The sequence below is a fragment of the Trichechus manatus genome, unplaced genomic scaffold, assembly GCF_000243295.1.
Source record: "Trichechus manatus latirostris isolate Lorelei unplaced genomic scaffold, TriManLat1.0 scaffold00038, whole genome shotgun sequence".
In the NCBI taxonomy this organism is placed as follows: Eukaryota; Metazoa; Chordata; class Mammalia; order Sirenia; family Trichechidae; genus Trichechus; species Trichechus manatus.
This window is the reverse complement of record NW_004443974.1, coordinates 11,415,682-11,431,100: the sequence shown is the minus strand read 5'-3', so window position 1 is coordinate 11,431,100 and position 15,419 is coordinate 11,415,682. Positions and strand designations below refer to the sequence as shown.

Below are 15,419 nucleotides of genomic sequence, written 5' to 3'. Positions count from 1 at the left end.
GCCTGGCTACCACCACTAACTGCTCTGACAGGGATCACAAAAGAGGGATTAATATGTTATGGGGTAGTTAACCAATGTCATAAAACAACATGTGTACTACTGTTTCATGAGAAACTATTTGTTCTGTAAGCCTTCACCTGACGCACAATAAAGTATTAAAAAAAAAAAAAAAGAGGGTCCCAGACAGAGCTAGAGAAAAATGTAGAACAAAATTCTAGCTCACAGGGGAAAAAAAAAAAGATCAGACTTACTGGTCTGATAAGAGACTGGAGAAACCCTGAGAGTATGGCCCCCGGACATCCTTATAGCTCAGTAACGAAGTCACTCCTGAAGTTCACCCTTCAGCCAAAGATTAGACAGGCCCATAAAACAAAATGACATTAAAGGGGCACACCAGCCCAGGCGCAAGGACGAGAAGGCAGGAGGGTAAAGGAAAGCTGGTAATGGGGAACTCAAGGTCAAGAAGGGGAGAGTGTTGACATGTCATGGGGTTGGCAACCAATGTCATAAAACAATGTGTGTATTAATTATTTAATGAGAAACTAATTTGCTCTGTAAACCCTCATCTAAAATACAATAATTAAAAAAAAAAAAAAAAACTAGCAAAAGGACCTAGGTGGAAATGGGCAGTACTACCAGAAGAATAGCTAAAATAGCCAAAAGTGGTTGCTTCCGTGAAATAAATAGGGTGTGAGAGGCAGAGAAGAGGAGTGCTGTTTCCCATTATAAGCCTTTCAGTACATAAACAACAACAACAAAAAAAACCAAATCCACTGCCATCAAGTTGACTCTGACTCATAGCGACCCCAGAGGGTTTCCAAGGCTGTAAATCTCTATGGAGGCAGACTGCCACATCTTTCTCCCTCGGAGCCACTGGTGGTTTCAAACCGCCGACCTTTCAGTTAGTAGTCGATGGCTTTAACCATTAAGTACATAGTGATTTCAAAATTAATGTGCATGTATTATGCTGATAAAATTCTTTTAAGATTTAATTTTTAAGCTATAGTGTTTGTTTAATCAGAAAATGACAGCATTTACTTACTATACGTTTAAAAACTTTTATTACAATTAAAGCCATAAACTGCAAACCTCGTATGAATTGAGGGTCTTTTATATTTTAGAGTTTATGGGAAGCCTCAGGAAGAAACCATCAGAATTACATATAAGAAAATAAATTATTTGCCCACCTAAGTCAAGCAAGTACAAAAAGCATTCATGTTCAGGAAAAGGGGCAAGGAAATGAGATAGAGGGAAAATTCACTAAATGTAACAGGTAACCTCACTTCTAATAAAGTTTATGGGGCGCCCTGAGGTTTTCTTTCATATTTATTATGACTGTAATTAATTATATGATTACATTTGTGTCTCACTCAACAGTGAATTCCACGAGGGCAGCAACCCTGTTGGCTATATTCACCCCACTATTCCCTGCATCTGGTACAGTTCCTGATACAGAGGAAACACTGCCTGAACACTTGTTGAATAGAAGAATAATGAGAAAAATAACAACAATAATTTAAAAATCTAGTTCCTTGGAAATTTACTGAATATACCAATAACTCTTAGGTAAAAGAGGAAGTAAAAACCAAGATTATGGACTATTTACAAATCATACACAACGAGAACACTATATAATATTCTGTGTGATGAGGCCAAAACTGAATTGAGAAGAAAATTCATGGTTTTAAACTTCATCATTAAACAAGAAATAACTAATATAAATGAAGTAAACACTCAACTAAAGAAGCTAGGAAAATAGAAAAAAAAAGGTAGAACAGGCTAATAGATAAAATTAGAAATTGACAAAGGTATGGAAGGAATTTTTAGCGCTGTGGGTAATCTATGGGCCAATGGATTCAATAGACTGAGTGCAGAATCAGTAAGAGAGAAAATTGCGGCATTTTTTAAAAGTAAATTTTAGTTCTTTGGATACAAACCATAAGTTTCTGAAAAAGAAAAAAACTACAAAGTCACACTGTTGTTGTTAGTTGCTGTTGAGTCAGTTCCAACTCATGACAGCCTCATGTATGCAGAGCAGAGCTGCTCCATAGAGTTCTCAAGGCTGTGACCTTTAAGAAGCCGACTGCCAGGCCTGTCTTCCAAGGCACCTCTGTGTGAGTTCGAACCACCAACCCTTTGGTTAATAGTCAAGTGCTTAACCGTTTGGGCCACCCAGGGCGCACAAAGTCAGATATCTAATGTGAAATATTAGATGCAACAGAGACTGTCATAAGTAACATATGGAAAAATTGTGACTTTGAAATTTAGTGAGTGTCCTGGCTGTCCATCTTTGTCTTTGACTAAGGCTATTTTAAACTCTGCACAGATAGAAGTTAACTTATAGAAAACTAAAAGGAATGCAAATAATTCATGCCTATTGAAAGGCAAACTGGTCAATTGACTGTCGCCCTGAGAATACTGACCAGTTTTACATCCATTTGTAAAACCACTTCAGCATTCTTTCTCTGGGTACAAAATGTGTGGTACTCTGTGTTCTTTTTTGTTACAGTTGTAATATCTTAATTAATGAGTTAAATAAACTCTTTCCCAAGTGTTCATTTTATATTTATATAAAAGTCATAATTTTACCTTTTTTAAAAATTATCTTTTAACAGTTTACACACATATACATACATACATTCAGATACAGATATATGTATATAATGCATATTGTTGTAAGATAATTTTTATCATATGTTTTCAATAATTTTGTTTAAAAAAATTTTTTTTTTAGTTCACCCATGGCAATCCCAGGAGGCATTCTTACCAAGTCCCAAGGATAAAGCCAGGAGGTTGAGACTGGACCCCTAATGTAAGTTTGCTGACAGCCTATTCAGGGTCAAGAGGTAGGGGGACAGAGGCAAGGGGGAGTCAGACACCAATGTGCATACCTGTTTGCTCAATCCTGTTTGAGTAATGACTAGAGCTAGCTAAGACAAGGAAGGGTCAGAAACACTGAGAGGGCTCTAGAGGAAGAGAACAAACTCCACAATGGCAAGAAGGGACTTCAGGAAGAAGCAGTCCTGGACACTACCTTGTCTTGAAGGATTTCAACCAGCAGAGATGGGGCTGGAGAGGCCCTGAGGCCAAGAATGCACAAGCAGTTGTAGGCGTAGGAACACACAGAGAAGTGCAAGGGAGCAGCTGTGTGGCTGAACATAGTCAAGTATTGGCAATCTATAAGACTGGAAAGGAGGGGAGAAAGGGAAATCTGCCCTTTGGCAATTTTTTGACAAGGCCATTTGGATGCCTTGGACATGTGACGACCATTTTGACTGCTTATTCTACTTTTCCGGATACTTTAGCTCGACTCGCAAGCAGGGTGCCAATCACAAGCAGCTAGGCATGAACAGCGAATACTAATCAAAAGGGAAAGAATGAGTTGATTGTGGCCGTGTTTTAACAGGAAATTCCTCTGGCCAATCCTTGTGTCTCTTGTGTACATGACTTGGGGCACTGGGTTGTTAGGCTGCTGGTGGTAGCAGATGCTCCGCTGGCCATGGCTGAAAGCTTTGTGGATTGTTTTTCAGGGTCAGGAAGTAGGTAGGAAACCTTTTGGTATGTGATACTGTTGCCAAAATGCCTCCATTATGCCCTCTGCTGTACTCTGCCAGATTCTCAGTACCGAGCAGCTTTCATCAAGTGCCACATCCCCAAATGCAAGCTCCCTTCGAACAATCAGGACATGTCAACCTTCTCTCTCATCCAAGCTAAGGCATCACTGAAATCTGGGCTTAGAAATCCAAATATTAGATAAAAATTGGCTGACAAAATATTCATTATTATAAAACTGGAAGTGGTGAATTGATCAAATGGCAGGATAAAAAGAGCAGCATCAAAATGGTTATATCAGAGCCCCCACTTTGAAGGAGTGGTAGGTGCAGAGCCCCCGACCAAGCAAAAGGGAAAGGGAGGGAGTGCTAACTATCTTTAACCAGAGAAGTGAAAACACCAGAGCTATGTTTCCGGGCGATCACTCCAGTAGCAGTGTGAAGGTAGACTAGAGAGAGAAGATCAAAAGAAAAGAGATCAGCTAGAAGACAATGGTGATAGTTAAGGTCATAAATAAAAGGGCCTGACTTTTGGGGATGGCAGCCTCTGACAGCGCATTTGAGAACAGTCAAGAAGTGCTGCTGCTGATGGCGATGATAACAACAGCAGCTACTAATACTCTTCCAGCCCTTACTGTGTGCCTGCCAAGTATGGGTCTAAGGATTTTTTCCTATATTTACTCATTTAATCTTCACTATGCTCTCAATCTCCCTGGGATACTGTCCCTCAATTCTTGGACTGGGGTCCCCACACCAATGCAGGTCATATATATTCAGATCCCACAGCCACATGAAGTATGGGTTGGGGTAGCAATTTCTCACAGGTGACGTTTTCCACTCATGCTTCCTTGAAGCTTCCCCAGGCTAGGACAGAGATTTTCTGGTTTTCATTTTATAGATGGGCAGTGCTTCATGGCTGTCTGATCTACATGGGTATCTGAATTCCAGTCCCCCACGTGTGTGCTGCCTGTAGCCTGTACCCTCCTCCTCGTGCAGGCATTAAAACCCTAGCCCCCATCTGCAAGGTCTATATATAGTGATTCCTCTTAACTGCTCACTGTTCTGACTCTGAGTGCTCTCTATTTCTAGCGCATGGCAACTTCCCTTTCTTGGCTTCTAGTTTAGCTTTGCTTGTTTTATTTTGTTTTTTTAATTTAGTTGTATTTTATCCAATGTTTATTTGTGTTTGTGTGTTTGGAGCAGGAGATTGGGAAGGAGGGGCTTATTCCTCGACAGCTCAGTCTACCTATTGCCTACAAGTCAACAACAGAATCTGCCAAGAGATCCTTCTGACACTCACTATCACCTTCCTGGAAACAAAGTTTGGCTTCAGATATGTCAAGTGTGAGCTGTCAAAGGAACATGCAAGCAGAGGGCTCTATCAAGTAGACAGCTAGAATATCATTTTATGGCTCAGGAGTGAGGTCGGGGCTAGAGCTTAAGAGCCAGTCTTCACAGAGGTGATAGGTGAAGTTCTCCAAGTCAGTAAGATCACCAAGGGATGAAAAATGGATTGGGGAAGGCAGGGACCAAGGTCAAAGCCTTGCAGAACAGTTTCATTCAGTGAGTAAGAGGGAAAAAAAGGTGTCAAAGAGGAGCTAACTGTCAGAACGGCAGGAAGAGAATTAAGCCAGAGGAAGAGAGATTTTTCAAGAGGGGGTGATGAACACTGTCCAATGTTGAGGTCATGTCAAGGAAGATGAGAGGGAAAATGTCAGCAGAATTGACAATTGGGAACTTCTGAGAAGCAGTTCCAGGCAGGACTACTGAGGAGTGACTGGGAATGAGTAATTGGAGGCTACAAATATTGGTTTCCCCTGTTTTCCATCTCCTCATCCCCCTCACCCATCTCATTTCCCATTTGAGCCAATGCCCAGCAAAATCTGCAACAGGCAGCTTAGGCCTATAACGACCTTCTCAAAAACAAGGTCTTCCATCATCATCAGAGGGGTCACTGAGCCCCTGCATCAGGCACAGGAGAGCAGAGGCACATCCCTGGATGACAGGCTCTACAAACCAAAACATCTGAATGCCGTACATTAGCCTTCTTAGGATATTTGCAAAGCAGCCTTACTTCTCTCGGTAGAAGGAGCCATCTCTGAACTGCAGAGTTCAATGATCCTTTGCCCCCAGATGCCTGGCCACTTGTAGGCAGCATCTAAGAAGGGTTCATGGAATCCCTTCCAGGTCACTACCCTGAAGACAAGACCTCCTTAGCTACTGGCTGTGATTTCTGTCTGGCCAAAAACTTCAATTTTCACTCTGCTGCAGCAAATGAATCAAACTCTTTGGAACAATTCAGTAGGAAGGAGCGAATCATAATAGGAATGAGCACAGAGCAAGAAGAGCGTGTGTGTGTGTGCGTGTGCGTATGCGTGTGCGTGTGTGTGGCATGTATAGCACATGACTGTAATAACCGTAATGAGTGACTCCAGGAATTCCATATCTCCAGGTCACTCAAGAACAAATCAGTCTCCTCTTGGGACCACTTTGATCAGAGTAAGATTTCACCATCTACCTAGTTGCTCAGGCCAAAAACTTAGGAATCATCCTTCATTCCTTTCTTTTCCCCCATCTCCAACATCCCATCCATCACAAATCCTGTCAACTCTATCTTCAGAATGCATCCCAAACTGGTATACTTCTTTCCATAACCACTGCAACCTTCCCAATCCTACCTGACATCACGCTGCCCCTGGATTCTGCCCTAAACTCCTAACTAGGCCCTGTGTTTCCACTCTTGGTTCCCCCTGCAACCTCTGCCCAATTCGTTTTCTACACAGTAGCAACGGTAATTAAAACAAACAAACAGCAACCGTAAACCAGATCATATCTATCTCCTACTTAAATTGCTGTACTGCACTTAGAATAGAACCTAACTCCTCACCCAGTCTGTAAGGTCCTACACAATCAGCCCTGCTGCCCATCTACAACATCTCACATCAACCTCCTCCTGACCCAATGAGCTCCTGCCACTTTGGTCTTCCGAGTTCATTGATCACACCAAGCTTATAGGGACTTTATACCGACTGTTGCTTCCGCCTGGAATGCTCTCCCCATATCCTGGCATGGCTGGCTCCATTTTAAGTTCAGGTCTTTTAAGTTCAAGTCTTCTCGCCATTAACAAGTCATACAGCAAAGTGGCCAAGAAGCTAGACTGTGGGGTTCAGCAGAGTAAGGTTGCATCGTACTGGCTCTTGGACCAGTCATTCCACCTCTGAGAACCTCAGTGTCCTCCTCTCCAAAATGAGGATTATAAAAGCACTAACCTTTGAGGTTGTTATGGCTGGTGCCTCTAACGCCTCCTGCTCCTCCCTGCTCTCTGGGCCCCATGGAGTCTCACCAATCCCAGCACAAGGGATAAATGAGAGGAAACGGCTCTTTTGTGGCAACATTTCTATGGCTCATCTCATTACCAGAAATTAATGGCAAAAGAAGGATGCAATTTAACACAACAAACATTTACAATTCAAACAACAAACATACACTGGGCTGGGCACCAGGGGTACAGAGAAAAATCAGACCTTATCATGAAGAAATATAGTCAAGAGGAGGAAGTAGACAAGTCAGCAAAACCTTCAGTGCACATGCAGTGTGTGCTGTGTTACCAGACAGGTGTGGAGAGAGAGCTTCAGGAATATAGATGATGGAGTTGTCCATTTCACAGGGGCAGAGGGTGAATCGGAAAAAGGGGAAAGATGATGAGTTTGGCTCCCTCCATTTGCCACATGCTCTGTGACAATCATTTTTCTTGGATTAACAGGACAGGTGAGTGATGGGGGGAGTCTGGTCCGAAACAAAGGTTGAACAGTGGGTTCACCAAGAAACAAATGACCTGGGAGACTCATGTTGTAATTCATAGCGTGTATCAAGCCAACCCCTCCACTTCCCTAACACAACAGTTTGGCAGTTGCCACTCCCACTTCCTGGGATGCTGCATCAATCGGCCTTTTGCCCTAGTAAGTGGCTCTCTGTAACCAGGGTAACAGCCCTGGCTCTCAGCGCTTAGGAGGCAATGGGGTGGGTGGGGTTCTCAGAAAAAGAACAGGGACGTGTTGTTGCCCTGGGTCCCCGATTATTTGGTGACTCATGATCTCTGCTCCCCAAATCTCCCTGGCTCCCACCAGCTAAATGCCCACTGAGGTGGCAAAAGTAGCAGCCAATCCCAGGGGATTGGAGAAACAACAAAAGCCATGGCTTGGACTAACCAAGGAGTAAGTGGCAGACAGCATTTTGCAGGGCAGCCTTCGAGGTCTGGCTGCAGCTCTCTGGCTCACTGGTTGCACGTTCCCTCTTTGATGGGCCCTCCTCTGGCTTCCCTTTCTGTTACGCTCCAAGGATTAGGGGCCAGGCCAGCAGTAGCTGCAGCCAAGTCAGAGACTCAAAGGCCTAGGGAGGCACTGACAATCTACTGACCTCATCTTCAAAGTTCCTACTATAGCACTTTGAATAGAGGAGAAAAAAAATAAACAGGACTTCTCTCTTGTTTGAGTGGCAGGTGGCTGGTTAGAATTGTCCTTGTTTCTTTCAGATCAGTGTAGTATGATGGTCAAGGGCATGGACTCTAGAGCCAGACTGCTTGGGATCCTGCCACTTAGTTGTGGGACCCTGCATAAATCATTTTACCTCTCTATGCCTCCATCTCCTTATCTGTAAATGAGAATAACAATAGTACCTGCTTCAATGGGTAGTTGTCAGGATGAAATGAGTTAATATATGTAAACCTCTTAAAATAATGCCTGGCATATATTACAGTAAAACCTGTGAGAGCCAGAACCCAACAGGACTGCTCTGTCTTCCCAGGTTTCGAAAGATTTCTGCCTTTGACAGGATGCAGTCTTACCATTTTTTATCACTTGTTTTATTTATTTATTTATTTTAAATTGTGATTTAGGTGAAAGTTTACAGAGCAAATTGATTTCTCATTAAATAGCTAATACACAAATTGTTTTGTGACATTGGTTGCTAACCCCATGATGTATCAATACTCTCCCCTTCTTCACCCCAGTTTCCCTGTTTCCATTCCCCCAGTTTTCCTGTCCCCTTCCTGCCTTCTCGTCTTTGCTTTTAGGCTGGTGTGCCCATTAGTCTCGTATACATGATTGAACTATAAAGCACGTCCCTCATGTGTGTTACTGTTGGCCCTATAGACCTGACTAATCTTTCGCTGAAGGGTGAACCTCAGGAGTGACTTCAGTACTGAGTTAAAAGTGTGTCCACGGGCCATACTCTCAGGGCTTCTCCAGTCACTGTCAGACCAGCAAGCCTGGTCTTTCTTTTTGTGAATCTGAATTTTGTTCACCATTTTTCTCCCACTCTGTCCAGAACCCTCTATTGTGATCCCTCCCAGAGCAGTCGGTGGTGGTAACCAGATACCATCTAGTTGTTCTGGGCTCAGTCTGGTGGAGGTTGTGGTAGTTGTGGTCCATTAGTCCTTTGGACTAATCTTTCCTTTGTGTCTTTGGTCTTCTTCATTCTCCTTTGCTCCAGCCAGGATGGGACCAGTAGATGTATCTTAGATGGCCACTCGCAGGCTTTTAAGATTCCAGTCACTACTCACCGCAGTCAATCCTGTCACTGGTTTTAGTGGAAAACATTTGAGTTTTCCTTCTCTGACAGGTTTCTGCCTTACACAGGTTCTGGCTTTTGCAGGTTCTACTGTATTTTTATTTTGGCAAATCCATAAAGAACAGATGACCCATACGGTCTGGGAGTTAGGTAAGGCCCATGCTTTCAAATGGGTCCTGGGTAGGTATTCCATACCAGGCTCTCTGAGGAACTGTAGGAAATTTATTTTCATTGCAGCAAAGACCTGTCAACAACAGTGAAGATGTGACCACCCTGGGGCAGTGCTCTGTCAAGCCAAACAGAGCATCCCTGGGTATTGCTATGGCCTGATGCTGCCCCACTGCTCAGGGCACAGTACAGCACCCTTTGAGGAATGACGGCCAAAGTTTCATCAGTGGGCCCTGCTCCATCACCGAATGGATCTCTTAGACACTCCCTGCTCCTTGTGCTAATTCACTGCTTCTGGCCTCACAGACTATACAGCTTACCAGGGTCCTTGCAAGTTACAATACTACTAACAGTAGGGTCTACGCAACATGAGAAGATTCAAAATTCATCACTCCAGATCCTCACACAGCTCCTAGCAATCCAAGAAACAATAACAAATTTCAAATGATGGATAATCTGTTTGAAAAAGAATCTCCACGCAACCTTTGAAAAAAGCCTTACCGGTCGCGAAGAATCACAGGGCTGGCGGCAACTGCAGAGACCAGTGGCTTCCAAATTTGCTTTCAACCTCCAAAGCCATTGTTCATCTGAAATCCACCCAAAAGCCCAGTACATAAAACTGATACAAACAGAGCTGTTCTGGGGGAAACACGGTCCAAGCTGTCTGCCGGGCACCTTCTACCCTCTCCTCCAGCCCCTGGCAGCCCCAAGGCAGCTCCAGGGAACCCCTGGGCTCCACAAAGCATTGATGGAAACGACTAATCTAGGCCAGTCTCTCTGAGTAGATATGGGAAAATGAGTCCCAGAGAAGGAAAATGACGCTCTGAATAGTGCCTGGATGCAAACCTAGTTTTCTGACTTCAGGCTAACACTTCTCATTCCACCTTGCTAGGGCCAGATTTATGAAAAATTGTATTTTAAAGAAACAAGGCTCATTTCTGATCACCTACAACATAATTGCTAAGTATTTTAAAGGCTTCTGAACTAGCCAAGTATGAAACAGAGCCCAGCCCCACAGACTGGCAGAAAAAAGTTCGGAAATGAGTTGCAGAAGCACATCTGACAATTCCATACAGTTTCCTTCAGTTCCGTGGGACATAAACAGGTCCTGAAAGGCTTGGGCTGTGCGGCTGTGCGAGACTCTGGACCAGGCGGGCCAGGAGGTGAATGCTAATGAGCTATGGAAATAGCAATTACTTCCCCCATGTCAGGCACTATGCCAAGCTAAAGAGGATAAAGAGGTCTGAGATATTTTTTAAAATATTTTTACAGCAGAAAAACTTTCCTACAGACTCAATTATATAACTATCAGACTCCACCTCTGAGCTGAAATTATCCATGGCCTTCAGGAAAAAAAAAAAAAAAATCATTTTTCCTTACATGAGGGTCACATGTTTCTGCAGAGAAACTCTTTGCTGTATGGCCAGCAACCCAGGGCAGCTGCAAATCATCGGCCCAGAGACCTTCCCAAGGGCAATCTGGAGCCTTTCAGAGAAGAATACTGGCCAAGCCAAGGGCAGATGTCATGCCGCTGACCCAGCTGTCATGCACGACACTGTAGGATCCAGAAAAGTCTACTCTGGACAGCTTCCAACCCCGGCCATGTCAGTGCCTTAAGCTCCTTTATACTGAAATGGCTGAGATCACTGAAGGAAAGAGGATGCCCAGGGAACACTTCTTTAGCCCACAGTAATCCTCTGACATTGGCAAAGGGCAGATTGTCAAAGAAAGTCCTCTGGGATTTAAGGAATGAAGAACTTTACCAATGAAATGACAGCCAAAATCAAAGAAACAGATTTAGGAAGGTTCACTTACAGCCCAGGTTTTTGTCAGCCTGAAGATGGGTGCACTTTGTAACGCTGACACCACAGACATGAGAGAATGAAGGTTGTTGAGTTCTAGAAGTTTCTGAAAAAAGATATGGAATAAATTATTTTGCTGCCATAAACAACAGAATAAAAACATGCTCAAGTGTTACCAAATGTCATGTTTATGAAATTCAATTAGACTTAAAAATATCTCATGTAGAAAATATAGTTCTAGGAAGTTCATAGAAACCATATGCTCTTTTTCTCTCAAATTGTCAAAAGGTGAGTCTGTACCTACAACATCTGCAAAATTTCACAAGCTGACTAGTCTGGTTGCTGGACAGAAATATGGCTCAGGATAAGGCTTGATAATGTTCTTTATGTTCTTTTTTTAGAAGAATCTGAACACTGTCCCAGCAGGCTTCTGTAAGCTAAAACCCTGACTGTGCCAAAAATATCAAAGTGGGTCTTCTGTGATTACCTTAACACAAGGAATGAGAGAGAGGCTGAGGAAAGATGTTATCAATCTGCATAATCCCTGTCAACTGGGAAGACAATACTCCAGATTCCCAATCACTTGACTATGCTCCTTTGAACCAGACCCCAAATTAGTGAGAACATTTGGATTCAATTCAGTCTCAGACAAGTTCCTTACCATGGAGGGCAACAGAATGAGACACAGTCAAGAGTAAGTGCAGAAAAATGTAATTGCTCTGTTCTTGGTTTTATGCTGAGGGAAACTTGCTAACAGAACTTGGGTCCCATTTCTTATTCTTCAGTGGGTAAAGTTTGGATTAGCAAGTAGGCTCTAAGTAACCAAAAGATCTTGTCCCAATCCCAGTTCCCACTACTTGTGTGTCCTCTGGCAAGTTACTTAACACTTCTGAGCCTTGGCATCCACATATTTAAAATGAGGAAGGTAATCATGGCACCTATGCTATATGAGACAGTGCGTGTAAACTGCTAGACCAGCTTCTGGCACCAGGGTGAGTGCTCAGTACAATGTGGGTCTCATTATTCTCTCTCTGGAAGACTCATCTTTTCCCTCCCCCATCACTTGTCTTCCAAGTTCAGATGCCATTTCCTCTAACAAGCCTTTCCCCAAAGTTAGGCAGGTTGGGGACCCCTCCTCTGTGTTCCCACAGCAGTCTGCATATCCTTACCACATGACACTGTACTTGTTGTTTACTTGCCTCTCTCTCATCCTGGACCATATGTTCCCTGACAGCAGGGATGAAATTTTATCTACCATCATATCCCCACTACCTAGCAGAGTGTGCAGTACATAATAACCAAAAAAACCAAGCCGTTGTCATCGAACCTAAACTGTTGTCATCGAATTGATTCTGACTCATACTGACCCTATAGGACAGAGCAGAACTGCCCCATGGGGTTTCCCAGGAGCAGCTGGTGGATTTGAATGCCGACCTTTTGGTTAGGAGCCATAGCTCTTAACCACTGCACCATCAGGACTCAGTAAAATGAATAAATAAATGAAAAGCCCTTATGCCTAGTACTCATAGCTCCATTCCTACTCAGAAATTTATCTCTTACCACACAAGTTAATACTTCATTTCATACATCTTGTAACATTCTCTAATTGTTTCCTGTGTATAAGAATAGATTCTCTGAGTAAGCTGAATTTCATTCTACTATCTGAATTGCTAAAGGCCTCTGGGAGATTACCTAATCCACTCTTTTCATTTTATAGATGGGAAAACCAAGGCCCAGAGAAGGGAACGACGCATAAGCACATACCCAGGGCACAATGCCAGCATGATGATCCATCATGAGGAAGAATGGCAGAAATTAAGGAGGGGTTATTTTGGATTTCTTGGGTGGGGGACCGTAAACTCATTTCCAAACTGAAAGTCCCATGAGGGCTAGAACCACATCTCACTTTTTCTGATGGCCCAGCACAGAACTGATTGACAGTAAAAAGTATCATATTGCTAAGCCCAGTGGAGCCCTGGTGGAGCAGTGGTTAAGAGCTCGGCTGCTAACCAGAAGGTCAGCAGTTCCAAACCACCAGCTGCTCCTTGGAAACTCTATGGGCAGTTCTACTCTGTCCTATAGGTCGCTATGAGTCGGAATAGCAGGCTTGGTTTTTGGTTTGGTTAAGCCCAGCATGGTTTCAAGTACTACAGGAGAATGCATGGGACTTTTTCAGGAGAATGCACAGGTGGTAAATGTGCTGTTGCCCCTAACATACTTACATACTGATGCATTTAACCTCCCCAGAAGGCAGACAGCCCTGGGCTCCAATTCCTGCTCTGCCACTGACTAGCTGTGGGGTCCTGGGCATGGACACTACATCTCTTTAAGCCTCTGCTTCCACTCCCGGAAATGGGATAATAACGCCCATGTGCAGGTTCATTGTGAGCACTGAATAAGATCACGTTAGTACTTCCGGGCAATATGGCTCTATAGTCTGAAGCACCATGCCGTCTCTCCGCAGCTAAGATCAGAAAAACTAAGTCAAACAGAGTCACACGTCAATCCTGAAACCCTAAGCATCAAATGAAGAGATACTCAGCCAAGCACCAAATGGAATAAGAAACTGACTGAGAACAGAGCACGAGAAGAGATACACGCAGAGGTCCCCTGTCAGCTACCGCAGCACGGATCTGCCATCTTGTACTCCTATCGGAGATCAACGAACAGGAGGTATGAGAAAGCAGCTTCATGGAGCTTCCAGCAGGAGACAGAAAAACCGGTAACCCACCATATAGGCTTTCCTGCCCCCCACCCTTCTTCACCCCTGCTTAGCCTCCTCTGTTTCCTGCAGCCACAGCCTATTGGCCGGGAAGCACGAGCTTCCCCCCCAGTGCCGCTTGGCTTCCACCCGCCGGCACTGGCCAGCTCCCTGAGTGCCAATTGTTGGCTGCTGGTGTTGCTTTTTTCTGCTTCTTTTGATTTGTTCCTTACCTCTCACCACCTCCCACTCCTTTCTCTCAAACACCTGGCTCCGTGCACCATCTTCGCTTCTTCCTGAAAGAGTGCAAAACACCGCTCGACTGTGAAACTGCTTCCTGGTCTGTACTGCCAAGCTGGTGGGACTCCCGGGGCTTTTTTGTTTGTTTGTTTGTTTGCTCTGATTTGTTCTGTTTTGATTTGCTTGTTTGTTTTCTTTTTCTCTTCTCGGCTTGGGAGCCTGCTCTAGCCAGGCAGTACCACATGGCTTGGAAGCTAGTCCCTTACTCTGTACAGATGCACAGGGACATCCCTGGGGGTATTGTTTTCTTTTTGTTTTGTCTTTTTCATTTCTTTGTTTAGTTTTCTTCTTTCTCTTATTCCCTTTTTTCTTTCTTCATTTCCAGTTTCTCAATTTATTCATTTTTTTCTTTTTTTTTTAATTTTTGTTTTTCCCCATTTCTTAGTCTCTCATCTCTCCACTCCAATAGCAAGCTTGCTTAGCACCCTTTTTTGTTTGTATGTTTTTGGCTCCTATTCCTCTCTCCTCTCTCTCATCTTTCCCATACCCATCTTAGTTCCACACATCACAATCTCCCCCCTCCTGCCTGCCTGCCTGCACCACGCGCTGTACATCACACTCCCAAGCAGCACAGGAACGGCCTACTGGAACCTGCCCTGCACTGATTCCTAGTCCGCACTGTCAGCCCTGGTACCTGCCACAAACAACCTATCCCAGCAACTCCCCTTCAGCTGGACTTGCCCTGCTGTACCATACCTGAGTGACTGACCCTGCCATTGGAGAAGGAGGTGGAAGTATTGCGCCCACAGACGAGCAAACAACAAAGAACGCACAGCCTGCCTGCTTAGACATAACCAAATAAAACAAAAAAGCAGGATGAAACAAACAAATCTACAATCAATAAACAAGGAAAATAACGACTGAATGCCCCGAAGACAGCAGACAATATCAAAACATTTACAAAAACAGGACAGGATGGTTCCAGTAGGTATCCAAAATAAAACACCAGATGACCTTCCAGTAGAAGAAAAGGCACCAGACCTAACTGATAGGGAATTCAAATCTCTAATACTCAGAATTATCCAAGAGTTGAAGCAAAAAACAGACAAAAACGAGGGAAAAATAGACAAATTCATGGAAAAGGCAGATAAATTCATGGAAAATACAGACAAAAAAATGGAAGAATTCAAGAAAATAATACACGAAAAAATGCTAAAATAAGTTCATAACTAGAAATCATACAAAAACAATTAGAAATCCAAAAGATAAACAACAAGATTTCAGAAATGGACAGTGTCATGGAAGGGCTGAGGAGCAGGTTTGAAACGATGGAAGACAGAATCAGAGAAACTGAAGAAAAACACTTGGATACAACTCTGTTTGAGGAAA

General features: G+C 43.6%; 1 protein-coding gene across 1 annotated transcript in view; it reads right to left on the bottom strand.

Annotated features, from left to right (window-relative positions):
* RALGPS1 (Ral GEF with PH domain and SH3 binding motif 1) overlaps positions 1 to 15,419 on the bottom strand; it is a 364,308-nt gene that overhangs the window by 200,287 nt on the left and 148,602 nt on the right. Inside the window, exon 7 of the mRNA XM_023730758.1 lies at positions 11,103 to 11,195. Within this exon, the coding sequence (XP_023586526.1) occupies positions 11,103 to 11,195 (93 nt within the window). The remainder of the gene's footprint in view (positions 1 to 11,102; positions 11,196 to 15,419) is intronic.